Source organism: Salvelinus namaycush, chromosome 16 (genome assembly GCF_016432855.1).
Source record: "Salvelinus namaycush isolate Seneca chromosome 16, SaNama_1.0, whole genome shotgun sequence".
Classification (NCBI taxonomy): domain Eukaryota; kingdom Metazoa; phylum Chordata; class Actinopteri; order Salmoniformes; family Salmonidae; genus Salvelinus; species Salvelinus namaycush.
The window spans coordinates 23,715,128-23,732,879 of record NC_052322.1 but is presented as its reverse complement, the minus strand read 5'-3'; the positions used below and the strand labels follow the sequence as shown (position 1 = coordinate 23,732,879).

General features: G+C 41.4%; 1 protein-coding gene across 1 annotated transcript in view; it reads right to left on the bottom strand.

Annotated features, from left to right (window-relative positions):
• Window positions 1-4,317: 4,317 nt before the first annotated feature.
• The window catches only part of LOC120061206 (histone deacetylase 7-like), a 65,997-nt gene continuing 52,562 nt past the window's right edge, over window positions 4,318-17,752 (bottom strand). The window contains exons 14-26 of the mRNA XM_039010831.1: window positions 17,521-17,654; window positions 17,132-17,252; window positions 16,351-16,400; window positions 15,276-15,383; window positions 15,103-15,158; window positions 14,680-14,767; window positions 14,260-14,379; window positions 13,919-14,016; window positions 12,485-12,603; window positions 10,362-10,495; window positions 9,039-9,120; window positions 6,394-6,532; window positions 4,318-6,255 (exon numbers count right to left, since the gene is read on the bottom strand). Of these exons, the coding sequence (XP_038866759.1) occupies window positions 6,213-6,255; window positions 6,394-6,532; window positions 9,039-9,120; window positions 10,362-10,495; window positions 12,485-12,603; window positions 13,919-14,016; window positions 14,260-14,379; window positions 14,680-14,767; window positions 15,103-15,158; window positions 15,276-15,383; window positions 16,351-16,400; window positions 17,132-17,252; window positions 17,521-17,654 (1,292 nt within the window). The 3' untranslated portion in view covers window positions 4,318-6,212. The remainder of the gene's footprint in view (window positions 6,256-6,393; window positions 6,533-9,038; window positions 9,121-10,361; window positions 10,496-12,484; window positions 12,604-13,918; window positions 14,017-14,259; window positions 14,380-14,679; window positions 14,768-15,102; window positions 15,159-15,275; window positions 15,384-16,350; window positions 16,401-17,131; window positions 17,253-17,520; window positions 17,655-17,752) is intronic.

The following is a 17,752-nucleotide window of genomic DNA, read 5'->3' as shown; positions in this document are numbered from 1 at the left end:
AATACAGTATACACATGTTCTCCCTGCTATTCCGTGTGGTTGCTTTGGTATGTGTGTGTGTATGCCACATAAATACAGATTTTTTTAGGCATCAATGTTTATCCGTGTCTTTCAAGATGGCCGCTACAGCTCACCAGTTGTTACACCGCTGTCAAATGGCTTCCTTATTAATTAAGGAGATCAAATACACATTGGTGTTTTAGCCTGCTTTGGTCTCGTTTCTAAACTTATTGCCACACACAACCGTCAGTTCTAAGTTTATACTTATATTTGAGGTTACTTTTGTACTTTTATATGCATGTTCATTGATATTATCCAGTTACATTTAATAGAAATACCACATTTTATAAGGACATGGTCAACAAAACACCCAGCCCTGACCTCCAAACAAAACAGGGGCAGGGAAAATGGACATAAACAGCTCAACACTGAAGGGAGTTTTTATGCCCATGACTTTTTCCCCTAGGAGTTGAACCAGTTTAACTGTTAGAGAGTGCAGAGGGGTTTTGTTAGGCATCATGGACTAATAATTTGTGCTTTCTTCAACACAAAAGGAAATGGCATATTTTTCATTACGTAACACTTGCAGAATGTTTGAAGCACGTAGCACTTACAGAATCTTGTGTCTGTCTCCCCAGCACCGCACCTAGGCGACTGAGAAGCCTCCACCTGTTGGTCTGCAATCCCTTTGTTTACTGGTTTGGACCTACACCTCTGGACCAACTAAATCAAAGATATGAGCCTGGCCTCACTCTGGAGAGGTACTGTAGAGAGACTCAGCTTCCTCGAGCCCACACAGAATCTATGGGACAATGATTCAGAGCTACTAGCAGGTCTAGAAGAGGGACAACTATAGAGTTTTAGGACCTGGAAATTGCAACTTGTGACTTGGAAACAATTTGGTAAACAAATGTAAGTTGCAGATATTAATGGGAATATTCCTATTGTAGTGTAACTAGATGTAGTACAGAACTGTTTGTAAACCAACATACAATTCCTCATTAAAAGGGAATCAGTTGGTGTAAGATAATAAAATGAGTATTTGAGCATCTGAAGCATCTTTCTCAGCCCCATCTTATTGCCAATCTCACCTTAAAGCATACACCCTGTACTGCACTACACCAGAATGGACAAGTCCACCATCAGCATCCAAAATGAATGACAAAACATTTGGAGATGGATGATGACACAATAACATTTCTAAACGCCAAATACATAAGAAATACAGCGATTATCCTTCTTTGAGTTTGTGTGTAAAAGAACCTGGGTTATCAGATAATCTACGTGTTACCCTGTCAGCATAAATTAGTGCTCTATAGCACAGACTTCCTTAATGAGGGCCAAGTGTCTGCTCAGGCAGACCAGGGTATAATTGCCCATAAAGCTGTTGTTCTTTTGGGGAAAATAAGGCCTCTAAAATATTTATTGGTTGTCTGGTTGGAAAGAAATCCTATGATATGCCCAACCACAGAAGCACATGTGGATACATGTATTAGAGGACCAGGAAAGTACACCGTATATCCAACATGTTGTCACACCTACAATTCTGTACACACAAAAATGACAATACATTTTTTTTAATTAAGAGAAAAACAGTACAAAATAGACATTCTTTCTATACATACATAGGAAATATGTAGGAAAAAATGAGCACAAGGTAAATAAAAAGTATGAAAAAAAGACTGTTATTCTTAACTCCAGTTAGTGAAGGCTACCAATACTTGACTCAAGGCACATGCGTGATGTATTTTGGTCTTGAGTATCTATTTACAGTGACTTTAAGAAACAGAGCATAAAAAGGACAATATTAAAGGAAATCAAGAGGAGTGGCCCACTTGTCACTAAAACAATAAGAGTGTTGCCCATAGGCCCCTGGAAGTCTTTACAGGAGAGGTAATGTACAGTATCCAACATCACTTCATAGACAACAGATACCCACCGGTGTACTACGAAACAGAGAGCACAGGCACTGTTCTACGAGAATATGAATAATGGTGGTTAATTCTATTTCTTTTTATACAAGTCTTTGAGGGGATCTTACGGGCAAACATTGCCCAGAGTCTTGAAAACAACCACCCCAAAACAAATAGTTAGTACAAACAATAATGAATATTGAAAACGGGCAATGGCCTCCTCCACACATTATTTGAACCAGTTGCTACAGCACAAAAGTAGTCCTGCAGCAACAGGAAATGTGAATTATGTGGATTATAATTAACGGACAGTATTGTAGAGATTGATACTTTTTTTTTGTTGTTTAAAAGTAGACTTTTTTCATTTTCTTTCCTCAAATACACTACAAGGTTTAAATTTCCTGCATTTCAGGAAAGTTCTCCGGTAACAGGGTGATCAAATTACAATCCTACATCTGTAGCCATTCACAGTGGTTGGTACAGAGTATAGTAAGAAAAGACTATAAGACTTGTTAGCATGGTTATCGTTATCTCTCTCTCAACGACAACTAGGGCAGAGGATGAAGCGAAGGTTAGAGAAGAATGTTTATTTAAGACAAGATTGACGTGCATCACCAGCGTACATGCCACTGTACTGGCGCACCAGCAGAGAAAGTATGTTCCTGAAAAATATGCCTTGTAAATGCTTTCTTTCTGCAGTGGTTAGTCAGAAGTGGATGCTCTCTCTCACTCTCCTCTTCGATTTTCAACAGAGAAAACACAGTAATACACATTAATAGAGAGCTTATGATACATTTAGACATTTAGCCACATTCCATAGAAGTATGGGGTCATATACAAAATAATATTGTGAATCTGAAAACAAATGTCAATTTCTCAATTTGATGGTGGGCAGTTTTTTCCCATCCACTGAAGAACCTCTAAAAACAAGTGCAATCTAGATGAAATGCTCATTAAGACAAACTACATAACCCCAGAATGAATATAGAAAACGAAAGTGGAATGTGCTACACATTTCAATTCACAACAACAACAATCTACACTGGACGTCATGAACACACAAAAAAGGTCTCAGGACATGTTAACAAACTAGTTTCAGTTTGGATGTGTGCAGATACAGTATATCTGAAAATCTATAATCAGCATGATGTCAAGTACTGCATCATACATACAACTGGAGTACAAGAGAGACTTCCTACACAAGGCCTAAGGGAGAAGTATGCACCATCATAGTAAAGCCACATCTCCATCAGTGGAGGCTCCTCAGAGGAGGAAGGGGAGGACCATCCTCAGTGAATTTCATAAAATTTAATGAATTAGATAAAACTATACTATTCACGTCACCAAATAATGAATTAAAACACACTGTTTTGCAATGAAAGTCTACAGTAGCCTCAACAGCACTCTGTAGGGTAGCACCATGGTTCATCCTCCTCTGGGTACATTGACTTGTCCTCCAACCTATCTGAGCTCTTGCAGCATGAACTGACATGTTGGCCACCCAATCAAAGGATCAGAGAATTAATTTAGTACTGAACGCATAAGCTACAGCTAGCTAGCACTGCAGTGCATAACATGTGGTGAGTAGTTGACTCAAAGAGAGAAAGACAATAGTTGAACAGTTTTGAACAAATTAATTTCTTCCAAAATATAGGAGAAGCAAGAGAGTCATTTTTTTCACTTTCACTTACTTAGCTAGCCTATGCAGCTAGCTAGTTTAGCCTGCTTAAATACTCTTCTCGAACAGAGGGATGCTATGTTAGCTAGCTGGCTATGACTATCCAACAAAACACTGGAACTCTTCCAAGGTAAGGTAAGATTTTGGTTTTACAAATGTATTGCCCCCGGGGCCCGCCGGTGCAGGTGCTAAACTGCTTACTGACTGTACACTGTAACGTTACTGCATGATTGTAGCGGGTTTACTAAAGCATTAGTTATATTAGCTATGTTGACTATGACGTTACTTTAGCTAATATGGTGACAACGATGTAGGCTGTGTGTAGCGGTTATGATAGTTTGGCTTGGATTTTTTTTTTTTGCCTGGTCACATTCAGCTGATGTGTTGTGCATTGAAGTCCACAAGCAAAAGGTGAGAGGAGGAGAGCGCATAGATGCGAGAAGGAATACAACGTGGCTGCTATGAAAGTGAACTGTATTTACGCGTGATCAGGGGTGTATTCATTCTGCTGTAAAACGTTTCTTAAACGGAAGCAAACAGAACGAAATGGGGATAAACATACCTGAATTTGTCCAATAGAAACTTGTTTGCAACTGTTGGACTAATGATTACACCCTAGATCAGCTAGATGCAGACAAGAGTGTGCAAGGCGATATTGAATGTGTCACTGTGTGTCCATGTGTCACGGTCTGTCACCTCAAATGTTTCTCTCGACCTGTGTGCACCTACGTTGTAAACTTTCATTCATATGCTAGGTTGTAGCAACATGATGGGTATAGGTAACATTTGAGTATCATGTAGTAGCCTAAACCTATCGCTGTTACAGTGAACTGTGTGAATGGAAAATGAATGACAGTCATCCAATATGATGTAATAGAAATAAGGCCATGCTCATAAAAAAAGAAATCGTCCTCCCTCATTTTAAATGGCACCGACCGCCACTGACCTCCATAGCGCTAACAGTAATAGTACAGAGCAACACCATAAAGAAAGTTTTCACATAAAATAATACGCTCAGTTTAACTGTATTCAACTCTGCTTGATATTACTGTCCGTGGATAATATCAAGGGAACTGAACTGTCAAATGAATGTACACAATAAATGTCTATCCACAGGTCAAAATTCTGGTCCTGCAAAAACAAACATCAACGTACAGTAACACCGTAACCACACTGGTCCATCTGCAGTAATACAGTCCCACTGCAGCCATATTGAAGACTGATTTCTTTGGGAGATCTCCATGAAGTGCATTAGAGCCTTTGACTAGCATCATAAACATTACAATGGCATAGGAATGAACATAGAACTAGTATTTCCTTCCAGACAGTGGTAGGTCTTCAGCTCTTCATAAGATTCATTGGTTTAATTGTTCCTGTTCATACAGTTTGTATACTATATATCCTCGAGACAGGAGGTAAAATTTTGGTCCTCATCATGTCAGTGGTAAGACATAAAGGGAAATAGCGTGCATGTCTACAATGCCTTTCTGAGTGTGTGTGTTTGTGTGTGTCTCTGCCAACAATATATAAAGACACTTGTCTATGAACAGCAGTTGAAAGTATTCGTAATACAATCTGGCCAAACAGGATTTTTTTTGCAAATGCACTTCGTATAAATACTCAATGTGTATACATGCCGGTAGAAATGTAGAATGCATAAGTCTTCTTTTTAGAATGTGAGAGTGGATTTTAGAGGACAACAATATCTTCCAATCTTCAAAGTTTAACAGATAATTAAATAATCTAGAACTTGAGTTTCCCCGAGGTTTGGAATTTTCAACGGTTCACATTACGGAATGCACAGTGCAAAAACAAAAACAACAGATAAAACCACAGTCATCCTTATCTTCATTTTCTTCTTATTTTTTGTATTTTTTTAGTGGTTAAACTATTAATGACATCATCGAGGACCGACTGAGCCATTCAACAGTTGCCAGGTGCTGGCTGGTCCCCTCTAGGCTCTCTCTCTCTCCCTCTGTCTGTCCAGGGCCTTCCTCAGACTGACTGGGGTCTGCTCTGCTCACTGACACAACAACAGACACCCACAGACCTGGTGCTAAGTATTCCCTCCTTCAAGGGCACATCTTCCTTTCGTCTCTATGGCCTGTATTACTCACAGACACTGGGGAAATAAGACAACGGCTGGGAAGTATTTCTTTACTGTAAGTGCCTCCATAAGACCTTTATGTCTGTACATGTTTTAAAGGCCAAAGAGTGGTCAATATGACGGCACAGGGCTGGTATGGACGTGTCCTTCTGAATACACACAATATAAATGACTCTGTCTTGCTAGGGCTAGACCACAGACAGAGTAAAATAATCAGTTGTTTGAGAGAACATCTTTTATCTCACATATACACTGACAGGTCTTTGGTGTGGCTTAGCAGGCTACATTAGTTCCACTGTGTTGAGTTCACTCTTCGCTGTGTTAAGTTGCACTGCATACAGTCTTAGGAGAATGAACGGTGGTCTTTGAGGCACTGTGTGGCTTTAAGGTCTCATTGGTTAAGGCAGAGTTCCACAATCTACACTCTTCCCCCTCGTCGTGTGACAGCGCAGGATCTCCAAGGCTATTGGGACGTCCTGAAGGAGAGGTCTCTGAGGTCAAAAGTCAGCATCTTTTACATGGAATCGTCGTCATGCTCCATAGGCTCGTCGAGGAGGCTGGGGGGGCAAACACATAGAGAAGATGGTTAGGAAAAGCATCATATTTGTACAGTACTGTACAGGGGAGCCTGCCCTTTACTGTGAGAGTGTTAAGGAGTGTTTGAGAGTGTTTGGGTATATGTGCTCCTGTCGTACCTCTTGCTGGTCAGGACCCCCACAGAGAGAGAGGCCAGAGCATTGACAGCATCAGTCTCCTCACAGTCTCTTCTCTGAGCACCCAGGAAGGACAGTCCCACGGAGCTACTGAACGTCTTCAGGGACTGCCAATACTGACCTGAAAAACAGACAAAGAATATTTTGGGCTCTACAGTAGGAGAGAGTGGGGTAATTGAGCCAATGGCCATTGGAGGAAGTTGAGCAAATTGAAGTGTTTCTAATGCAAGGCATTATCAGGTAACAACAGGGCCTATGTTAAAAGTGTTAAAGAAGGTACAAAGTGTTTGTTGGGTGTTAAGTCATGCTTTTTAATTAAAAGTGATTGATCTGTGTTTGGGAAATAAAGATAGACATGGTTTTAAAAAGATAGCGGTAATATTTCATTCAGTAGGGGCTTAACTTACCCTGTCCTGTGGCTCAACATACCCCATACCCGGTGTAAGACATGTCAAGAGACCACGTTTTTGGGGCAAGCTATGTTTTCAAAACTATATTTTTACATATATTCAGTCAGTGCCTTTCAAAAGTATTCATCCCCCTTGGCGTTTCTCCTATTTTGTTGCATTACAACCTGTAATTTAAATCGATTTTTATTTGGATTTCATGTAATGGACATACACAAAATAGTCCAAATTGGTGAAGTGAAATGAAAAAAAACACTTGTTTAAAAAAATTCAACAACAATAAAAAACGGAAAAGTGGTGTGTGCATATGTATTCACCCCCTTTGCTATGAAGCCCCTAAATAAGATCTGGTGCAACCAATTACCTTCAGAAGTCACATAATTAGTTAAATAAAGTCAACCTGTGTGTCACATGATCTGTCACATGATCTCAGTATATACACACCTGTTCTGAAAGGCCCCAGAGTCTGCAACACCACTAAGCAAGGGACACCACCAAGCAAGCGGCACCATTACGACCAAGGAGCTCTCCAAACAGGTCAGGGACAAAGTTGTGGAGAAGTACAGATCAGGGTTGGCTTATAAAAAAATATACAAACTTTGAACATCCCACGGAGCACCATTAAATCCATTATTAAAAAATGGAAAGAATATGGCACCACAACAAACCTGCCAAGAGAGGGCCACCCACCAAAACCCACGGACCAGGCAAGGAGGGCATTAATCAGAGAGGCAACAAAGAGACCAAAGATAACCCTGAAGGAGCTGCAAAGCTCCACAGCGGAGATTGGAGTATCTGTCCATAGGACCACTTAAAGCCGTACACTCTACAGAGCTGGGCTTTACGGAAGAGTGGACAGAAGATAAAGCCATTGCTTAAAGAAAAAAATAGGCAAACACGTTTGGTGTTCACCAAAAGGCATGTGGGAGACTCCCCAAACATATGGAAGAAGGTACTCTGGTCAGATGAGACTAAAATTAAGCTTTTAAGGCGATCAAGGAAAACCCTATGTCTGGCACAAACACAACACCTCTCATTACCCAGAGAACACCATCCCCAAAGTGAAGCATGGTGGTGGCAGCATCAAGCTGTGGGGATGTTTTTCATCGGCAGGAACTGGGAAACTGGTCAGAATTGAAGGAATGTTGGATGGCGCTAAATACAAGGAAATTCTTGAGGGAGACCTGTTTCAGTCTTCCAGAGATTTGAGACTGGGACGGAGGTTCACCTTCCAGCAGGACAATGACCCTAAGCATACTGTTAAAGCAACACTCGTGTGGTTTAAGGAGAAACATCTAAATGTCTTGGAATGGCCTAGTCAAAGCCCAGACCTCAATCCAATTGAGAATCTGTGGTATGACTTAAAGATTGCTGTACACAAGCGGAACCCATCCAACTTCAAGGAGCTGGAGCAGTTTTGCCTTGAAGAATGGGCAAAAATCCCAGTGGCTAGATGTGCCAAGCTTATAGGAACATACCCCAAGAGACTTGCAGCTGTAATTGCTGCAAAAGGTGGCTCTACAAAGTATTGACTTTGGGGGGTGAATAGTTATGCACGCTCAAGTTTTCAGTTTTTTTGTCTTATTTCTTGTTTGTTTCACAATAAAAAATATTTGCATTTTCTAAGTGGTAGGCATGTTGTGTAAATCAAATGATACAAACCCCCCAAAAATCTATTTTAATCCCAGGTTAAAAGGCAACAAAATAAGAAAAATGCCAAGGGGGGTGAATACTTTTGCAAGCCACTGTATACACAACATCCTGAAATATATGTAGATACCTTTGTTAAAAGAATACTATATTTCCCTTGACGGAGTGAAGCTGAATGTAAAACATGGCTCAACTTACCCCACTCTGCCCTACATTATGTGTGTTTATTCTGTGTGTTTTGTTGCCTAAACCAGAGCCAGTAAGCACACACACTTGAATGAGCAGTGAGCACTTTTGCTGCAGTCAGAAGGTCTAATCGTCCAACTGATATAAAAGCTAGTCCCTCATACTGTATGGGCCCATATGGTGAAATATCAATATTGTTAATAGCCTTGTAGCCTAATGTATTAAATCATTGTGTGTACTCAGGAAGTCTGCATTTCACAATAATTAGGATCAGACCAGAATAAAGGGATAGACAAAAATAGAATAGAGAGACAGAGGGAACATAGGGACAGTGGTGTACTGTATGAGAAAGAGACATAAGGAGTAGAACGACTGTTTACCCACCATGTATCTGTATGACTCTCTGTAGCGAGCAAACACTGTTAGCATTGGGCTTCTGCAGCAGCACCTCCTCCGACAGAGGCTCCTGTATGGACAACACAGTGGGAGAGGAAACCATCAGGCCACTAACCAACAACATCCTCCTTTCCAGCCATCAATATCGTTCCTATTATTTACAGTGCATTTTGAAAGTATTCAGACCCCTTGACTTTTTCCACATTATGTTATGTTACAGCCTAATTCTAAAATGTATTAAAGTGTTTTTCTTCCTCATTAATCTACACACAATACACAATAATGACAAAGCAAAAAACATAATTTTTTTGCACAAAAATAAATAAATAACTGAAACGTCATATTTACATTAAGTATTCAGACCCTTCACTCAGTACTTTGTTGAAGCACCCTTGGCAGCGATTACAGCCTCGAGTCTTCTTGGGTATGACGCTACAAGCTTGGCACACCTGTATCTGGGGAGTTTCTCCCATTCTTCTCTACAGATCCTCTCAAGCTCTGTCAGGTAGGATGGGGAGCGTCGCTGCACAGCTATTATCAGGTCTCTCCAGAGATATTTGATCGGGTTCACGTCCGGGCTCTGGCTGGGCCACTCAGGTACATTCACAGACTTTGCCCCAGTCTGAGGTCCTGAGCGATCTGGAGCAGGTTTTCATCAAGGATCTCTCTATACTTTGCTCTGTTCATCTTTCCCTGAATCCTGACTTGTCTCCCAGTCCCTGCACTGAAAAACATCCCCACAGCATGATGCTGCCACCACCATGCTTCACCGTAGGGATGGTGCCAGGTTTCCTCCAGACGTGACGCTTGGCATTCAGGCCAAAGAGTTCAATCTTGGTTTCATCAGACCAGAAAATCTTGTTTCTCATGGTCAGAGTCCTCTCATGGTCAGACTCCTCCAGAGTCCAAACTTCAAGCGGGCTGTCATGTGCCAATTAATTGATTTTACCACAGGTGGACTCCAATCAAGTTGTAGAAACATCAAGGATGATCAATGGAAACAGGATGCACCTGAGCTCATTTTTGAGTCTCATCGCAAAGGGTCTGAATACTTATTTAAATAAGGTATTTCTAAAAACCTGTTTTCGCTTTGTCATTATGGGCTATTGTGTGTAGATAGATAAGAAAAAAGGCTGTAATGTAACGAAATGTGGAAAAATTCAAGGGGTCTGATTACTTTCCGGATGCACTGTATATGATTGAATATTCCTATAGACTTCACATTCCTTTGTGGTATACTTAACATGATTTATGAAGGGGTTTAAAAGTAGTTCATAAACTGCTTTAATGTACCTTAAACCAGTCTCTCACCTTAATGCCCAGGAGAGCGCTGACGCAGGCCTCGGAGGCGTCACAGATGGCCGTGAGGTCGTGACCTCCCTCCAGGGCCATGATCACCCGGCCTCCAGCCAGACCCATCAGCTGCCGGGTAAGGAACCCAAAACCTGATGGACACATCAAAAACAACACAGTCAATAAACTAGCCTAAATCATGTTCAATGAGGCATGTGTGCCAACTCCTTTTCTAGACTGACAACATGGCCATATACAGTGCCTTCAGAATGTACTCACACCCCTTGACATTTTCCACATTTTGTTGTTATAGCCAGAATTTAAAATGTATTAAATAGAGATTTTGTGTCACTGGCCTACACACATTACCCCATAATGTCAAAGTGGATTTTTTTACTAATTAATTTAAAATGAAGAGTCAATAAGTATTGAGTCAATAAGTATTCAACCCCTTTGTTATGGCAAGCCTAAATAAGTTCAGGGGTAGATATTTGCTTAACAAGCCACATAATAAATTGAATGGACTCACTGTGTGCAATAATAGTGTTTAACATGATTTTTTGAATGACTACCTCATCTCTGTACCCCACACATACAACTATTTGTAAGGTCCCTCAGAAGAGCGGTGAATTTCAAACACAGATTCAACCACAAATACCAGGGAGGTTTTCCAATGCCTCGCAAAGATGGGTAGATGGGTAAAAATACAAAAAGCAGACATTGAATATCTCTTTGAGCATGGCGAAGTTATTAATTACACGTTAGATGGTGTATCAATACACCCATTTACTACAGATACAAATAAAACAATAGAATCAAATCAAATGTATTTGTCTCATGCGCCGAATACAACAGAAAATATTTACTAAATAAACTAAAGTAAAACATTTAAAAAGTAACACAATAAAATAACAATAATGAGGAATCCTTCCTAACTCAATTTCAAGAGGGGAAGGAAACCGCTCAGGGATTTCACCATGATGTCAATGGTGACTTTAAAACAATTACAGAGTTTAATGGCTGTGATAGGAGAAGACTGAGGATCAACAACATTTCAATTACTCTAGAATACTAACCTAAATGACAGAGTGAAAATAAGGAAGCCTGTATAGAATACAAATATTCCAAAACATGCATCCTGTTTGCAATAAGGCACTAAAGTAAAACTGCACAAATTGTGGCAAAGAAATTAACTGTATGTCCTAAATACGAAGTGTTATGTTTGGGGAAAATCCAACACAACACATCACTAAGTACCACTCTTCATATTTTCAAGAATGGTGGTGGCTGCATCATGTTATAGGTATGTTTGTCATCGGCAAGGTCTAGGGAGTTTTTCAGGATAAAAAGAAACGGAATAGAGTTAAGCACAGGCACAATTCTAAAGGAAAACCTGGTTCAATCTGTTTTCCAATAGACACTGGGACACAAATTCCCCTTTCAGCAGGACAATAACCTAAAACACAAGGAGTTGCTTACCAAGAGGATATGTTATGTTCCTGAGTGGTGTAGTTACATTTTAGACTAAAATCGCCTTGAAAATCTATGACAAGACATGAAAAAACAACCACCTTGACAGAGCTTGAAGATTAATTTTTTATACTGTACAATCCAGGTGTACAAAGCTCTTAGAAACTTAACCAGAAAGACTCACAGCTGTAATCGCTGCCAAAGGTGATTCTAACATTGTATTGACTCAGGGGTGTGAATACTTTTGCAAATTAGATATTTCTGTATTTCATTTTCAATACAATTGCAAAAATGTCTAAAAACATGTTTTCACTTTGTCATTATGGGGTATGTTGTGTATATAGGTGAGATAAAAAAATCTATGTAATCCATTTTGAATTCAGGCTGTAACACAACTAAATGTGGAATAAGCCAATGAGTATGAATACTTTCTGAAGGCACTGTACTACAGTGCATGTACCAATCTTAATGACATTTACAGCACAGATTCATATAAATCAATAAAGACACACAGATTTACAACAGTGATGCAACCAGGTCAGCGTGTACGAAGTCAAGGCTTATAAATGTCTTACCTTCTATTTATCAAGAACTAACTAGCAAAGCTCTGAAACCACTGTACAAGCTAGCTCATGGTCTAACATGTACTGTTTGAGGAAAGCCTTGCTTACATTTGGCGGTGACGTTGTAACCCCCTAGAGGTGCAGGGTGTCCCTCTGCTGCATCAAACCCTGAGGAGACCAGGACCACATCAGGGGAGAACTCCTGAGCTATGGGCATCACCACCGTCCTGCAGGGAGAAACAACAGAATTTCAACAACACCTCAACAATATTTACTCCACAAACAGCCCTGTCTGGCTGTTAATGACAGTGAAGAGAGCAGGGTTGAGGTCGAGCTGCAGGGGCCTCCTGTTGTTTTCTGGACTGGCGTCAGCCACCTCTCTCTGATAGAGAGTCAACCAGCACAGCACAGAACTGAGCAGGGCCACTAGCTAGCGAGGGAGCTAACGCAGGCATCTCTGCTGCCGCCCGAGTTCAAAGCCTCCATAAGCACGTCTGGTTCCCATTTGGAGCTTGTCACTCTCCTCACGTCACTGACAGCCTGCCATCTGGGATCCATTTGGGTTCATTATCCTGCGTTTGGATTCCTCCAGCCCAGACCCCCCCCACTCCCCACCACACTAACCAACCTTGCCTCCCCTGCAGACCAATAAAACCTCCCCTACTCCCCTGTGAGCCCAGCTATAGACAGACTACAGGGAGAACAAGAGAGAGAGGGAGAGGGCTCATTAAAGATCAATCAGAGCAAGGGAAGGAGAGAGGAGAGGAGAGGAGGAGAACAGGAATGAGACAGAGGAGACAAGGAGGTGGTGGGGGTGCATTCCTTGCCCCTGGAGTTTAGAGAAACTGACTGAGAACATTTCACCAACAAACTTGTTAGACATTTTAAATCTGTGTGGGACAGACATGTGTGGCAACAAAATGGTGGTGTCTTTTCAGATTCAAAAACAGAGGCTTTATTATTATTTCCAAGGGTGGTGTACTACTGTGTGGAAAAGAGAGGTGTAATAGGAATATTAAACCCTGGTTTCTTATTACGTTGAAGTTAAAAACTTTTGTTGAAACTTTTCCAGGACTATGTTGTCATTCTCATTTTGTTACGCTGGCTTAGAGGTGGGGCCCACCCACAACTGTCTGTGGTCGCCACAGTTTCCTACGGTTGCCACCAGACAGCCGACCTAACCAAAATACAGAAACTTCATTAGAACCTGAACCACCCACCGGTGGCAATTAAGTGCTATGGAGGAAGTGGCAGTGAAATGTCTGTTTAATACAACAACCACCAAACCTGGAGACAATTTAATCTCACACATAAAACATTGAAAATTGGGACCGTACACATGCACTTCAAATGACTCCGATTCAGAAAAGTGTCAAGAGTTTTTGCACTTTTGCAAATTACAGTCAATACCGTATGAGGGGAGAAGGGGGTCCTTTCTAGAAAGTGACAAGGTAAGACCTTCGTTTTTGCATAGTTACAGAAATGGGGACGGGTGGACATTCATGTTTAAACCAGAAAGGATCATGGTCAGAGCTGTCGTACCTAAAAGCAGCGATGTACTCAGCATCACTCATAGGGGGGTCCAGACCTCCAGTCCAGGCAACGTTGACATTGAACCCTTCTCCAGCACCAGATCCCACCTACAACACAGAGAGCCCTACTGAGACAATGCTTTCTCCATGGAGATGCGGTCAATAACATAGAGGTGCTAGAGGCACAACACGTGTAATAGAATGTCTCCTAAACACACTAAGACCCTTGAGCAAACATCTGTCCACTGTTACTTTGGAACCTAGCTAGTTGCTCTAGCTTCTCTTGATGTCATGCCCATTGTCCTACTGGCAGAATGCCCGGTGTAGAGCTGACCCAATGATGTCACTTACCTCAGCTGGCCCCCCGCTGCCAGGGAAGAAGTTGCCGTCGTCATAGCGATGCAGTGAGATATACAGCACACTGGGATCATTGTAAAACACTTCCTGGGTTCCATTACCATGGTGAACATCCTGGCAACAGGACAGAGATGGAAGAGAAGATTTGGTTACATTAAATCACATAACTGCTGGCTTATTTTAGTCATATCCTAGACCTGGCCAATAGTAACAAATAAAGCAATGTGAGACAGAACTCACATGTGTTTACTTGTGTATACATACATGTTTTCATGTGTACACAGTATATCATAAGGGTCATACTAAATACTGTAGTTATTGTCAAAACAGTAGGTCAACTGAGACGAGGATACCACCAACAAAAATAGTGTTGCTACTGTTATTGCTACAATCACTGCAACTGTAGTCCCTTACCCAGTCAACGATGAGGATCTTGTTGGCACTCAGTTTCTGTTGGAGCTGCTTGGCTGCGATGGCCACCGAGTTGAAATAGCAGAAACCCCTGGAGGGAGGGAGGGGGTGAAAGAAAGGTAGAGAAACAGACATTAGCAATACAAGATGATAGTGGTTAAGATAGGAAGAAAAATGGTGGAATTCCTAAAAGCCGATTCAGCACACCAATAGGAGAGGCATAAATCTTCTCTCTGTTCTTTTCCTTCCCAGCTTCACTATCAGCCCATAAATATCTTTCATCAGACAGCGTGCTGACACTGCAACGCTCAGCAGAGGCCGCTGTGGTTAGCCTGGGCACGCACTACCACAAGGAGTATAGTACACACGAAAAACTACACACAAACAAAAACACACACACACACATTCGATATGAGACAGACTTACATTGGGTTGGAAGGGTCAGCATGGTGGCCTGGGGGCCTCACCACTGCAAAGCCATTCTGGAGAGAAACAAAACAAAACATGATCATTCACTATTCTTTCTCAAGTTGCCTGAGGCAGTTGGAGAGATAGTCTGGAGTGTGATTTGATGGGGATTACAGATCTCTGTGTCTTACCTTGAGCTCTCCCTTGGCCACTCTGAAGGCCAGCTCTGTGACACTGCCTGCAGCCATGCGCGATGCCGTGGACGTATGAGACTCGTTCCAGATTGTGTCATTGTCCACCTGCCAATCAAAAACAACACAAGGGTGAGTGACAGGACAGCACAACTGCCAAGCTTGAAGGAACCAGTCATTAGTATGTGTTGAGAATCTGCTAACATGCTATATGGATCAGGTCTAGTGTTTTTCTTTTCATGGTTTCAATGGCACTAAGTATTACTACAGGTACACCAGTTTGGCACTAAGTATTACTACAGGTACACCAGTTTGGAGGCACACAGACCTCACCTCAATCATTTATGGGACTATAAAACAGCTGTCTGATATATTACCATACTTACAGTACACAGACACACCCGGTGCCATAGAGATTTGCTACCCAAGCAACAGAGAAATACAAGAGGGAAAAACAGGACTTGTTTCCAGGGAGAGGAAAATGCATAAATGTTGAAAATGCATACGTGGTGAAAATGCATACATGGTGCATACATGGAAGAGGAAAATGCAAACATTTCCAGGGAGAGGAAAATGCATACATGCACACGAGGGAATTCCCTCAGGGACTTAAACATGCTTCTGGCCACTCCATTCTACATATCCTTTCTTCCTTTCATCATTTTTTCCCGTTTGTTCACAAACTTGTATTTCTAGCTGTCTGGCTCAGACAATGAAATTGGAGGCATTTCTTTAATCCCCTGTCATGAGCATCATGTTTCTATTAGTTTGAAATCTCCTGGTCCAACAGAGATCGTCAGGCAATTTATTGTCTCAACCCACTCATGCTTTCTTTTTTCATATCCCCTCCTCATCTTCTCATGGTCCTCTCTGTGAAACAACATCAACAACTCCCATCACTAATCACTCTGAATGGACCATATCATATACATGTTGGTAAGGACTTGGAGGGAAGAATTTCTAACTGAAATCGAGAGGTGTGTGTTGTGAACAAGAGAGAGAGCTGGGGAAAAATGTGTGTATGTGCATGTGTGCGTGCATGCATATGTGTGTGTGTGTCGGGCCTCTCACTTACCCCCACTCCTCCACATGGGAGCATCACAAACATCCTTTGAGAGAGAATGCCTGAGGGAGAACAATGAGTGGTATTATTCATCACAAATAATCAGTGTTAACAGCTTATTTTCATATCATTTTATTAGCATATGACATTACGTTTGTCTGTGTACCATCAGTGAAATTACATCTCACAGTTTTTCTCAATCGCATAGAAGCAATTTTTGGATCTGTATTGAAATGTATCTATAGCAGAATAGCAATGATCAAATTCTGAAATACAGAACTTCTGATCATTTTATTGCCGTCGTACCTGCCTCGCAAATCTTAGAACCGCTTACCTGCCTCGCAAATCTTAGAACCGCTTTTGCAAAACTTTAAATACAAATCATCAGTGAATACAACATTTTTATTCCCAGAATATTAACACGAGGTTTTCATCAGAAGAGAAATGTGTGAAACGGTGTTCATTGTTATGTACTGTACAGAGTTCTGTGTATTGTGGACTCTGTTTTGAAAATCGACAAAATTGTTCCAAAAAATGCTTGTATGTGATTGAGAAAAACTGTAAATACACGAATGAGTTATCTTCTAAACGTAAGAGATTCCAAAGTGCTATCAATAAAGTATCGTTAGATTCATTAACCAAAGGCAAATCTCTATTTATTAGAGACACCAGAGAGAGTAGCTTTACTTTACTGTTGCCAAACTATTGCCAGTTATGCAAGGGGCCCTGGCATAACTGTCATTGGCATGACAGATTATATGAAAACATCATCAAATCTTTAGTGAGGACGTACCGGCCAGCTTGCGGTTGTCCAGTTTGAGGCGGTTGAGTGGGTTGGTGCCGTACAGCAGGACATGACGCTCTGAATGGACCGACTGCAGCTCCTCCAGAGTGGCCTTTCGTCCCCGGATAGTCTGTATGGGGGAAAATGGACCAGACTTAGAGCAGACACTGGACCATTTAGTAAGATACAACTACCCACATCAATATTGAATATGGCTACACATGAAAAGGTCATGTTTGTCCCTTGAGTCTACCCACAGGGCACAGACGTCAATTAAACGTCTATTCCATGTTGGTCCAACATGATTTCATTGAAATGACGTGGAAATAACGTTGATTTAACCAGTGTGCCGAGGGGGTAGGTAAAGAAAAAGGAGGTAAAAACGGTGGTCTATGTACCTCACACTGGCCCCTGAGACCTCTCTCCTGGAGACGTGACCAGATACTCTGGATCCTCCCAGCATGCTCTGGGTGGCTGCTGTTGTCACCACATGTGCACTGGTGCTTCAGCATCTGAGAGTCATAAACCAGACCTGCAACCAAACAGAGCCACACATTAACGTTAGTATTTCCGGTGAATCAACAGCTGTAACACAGATCTAACCACAGCAAGAGAGATAATGAAACAAAT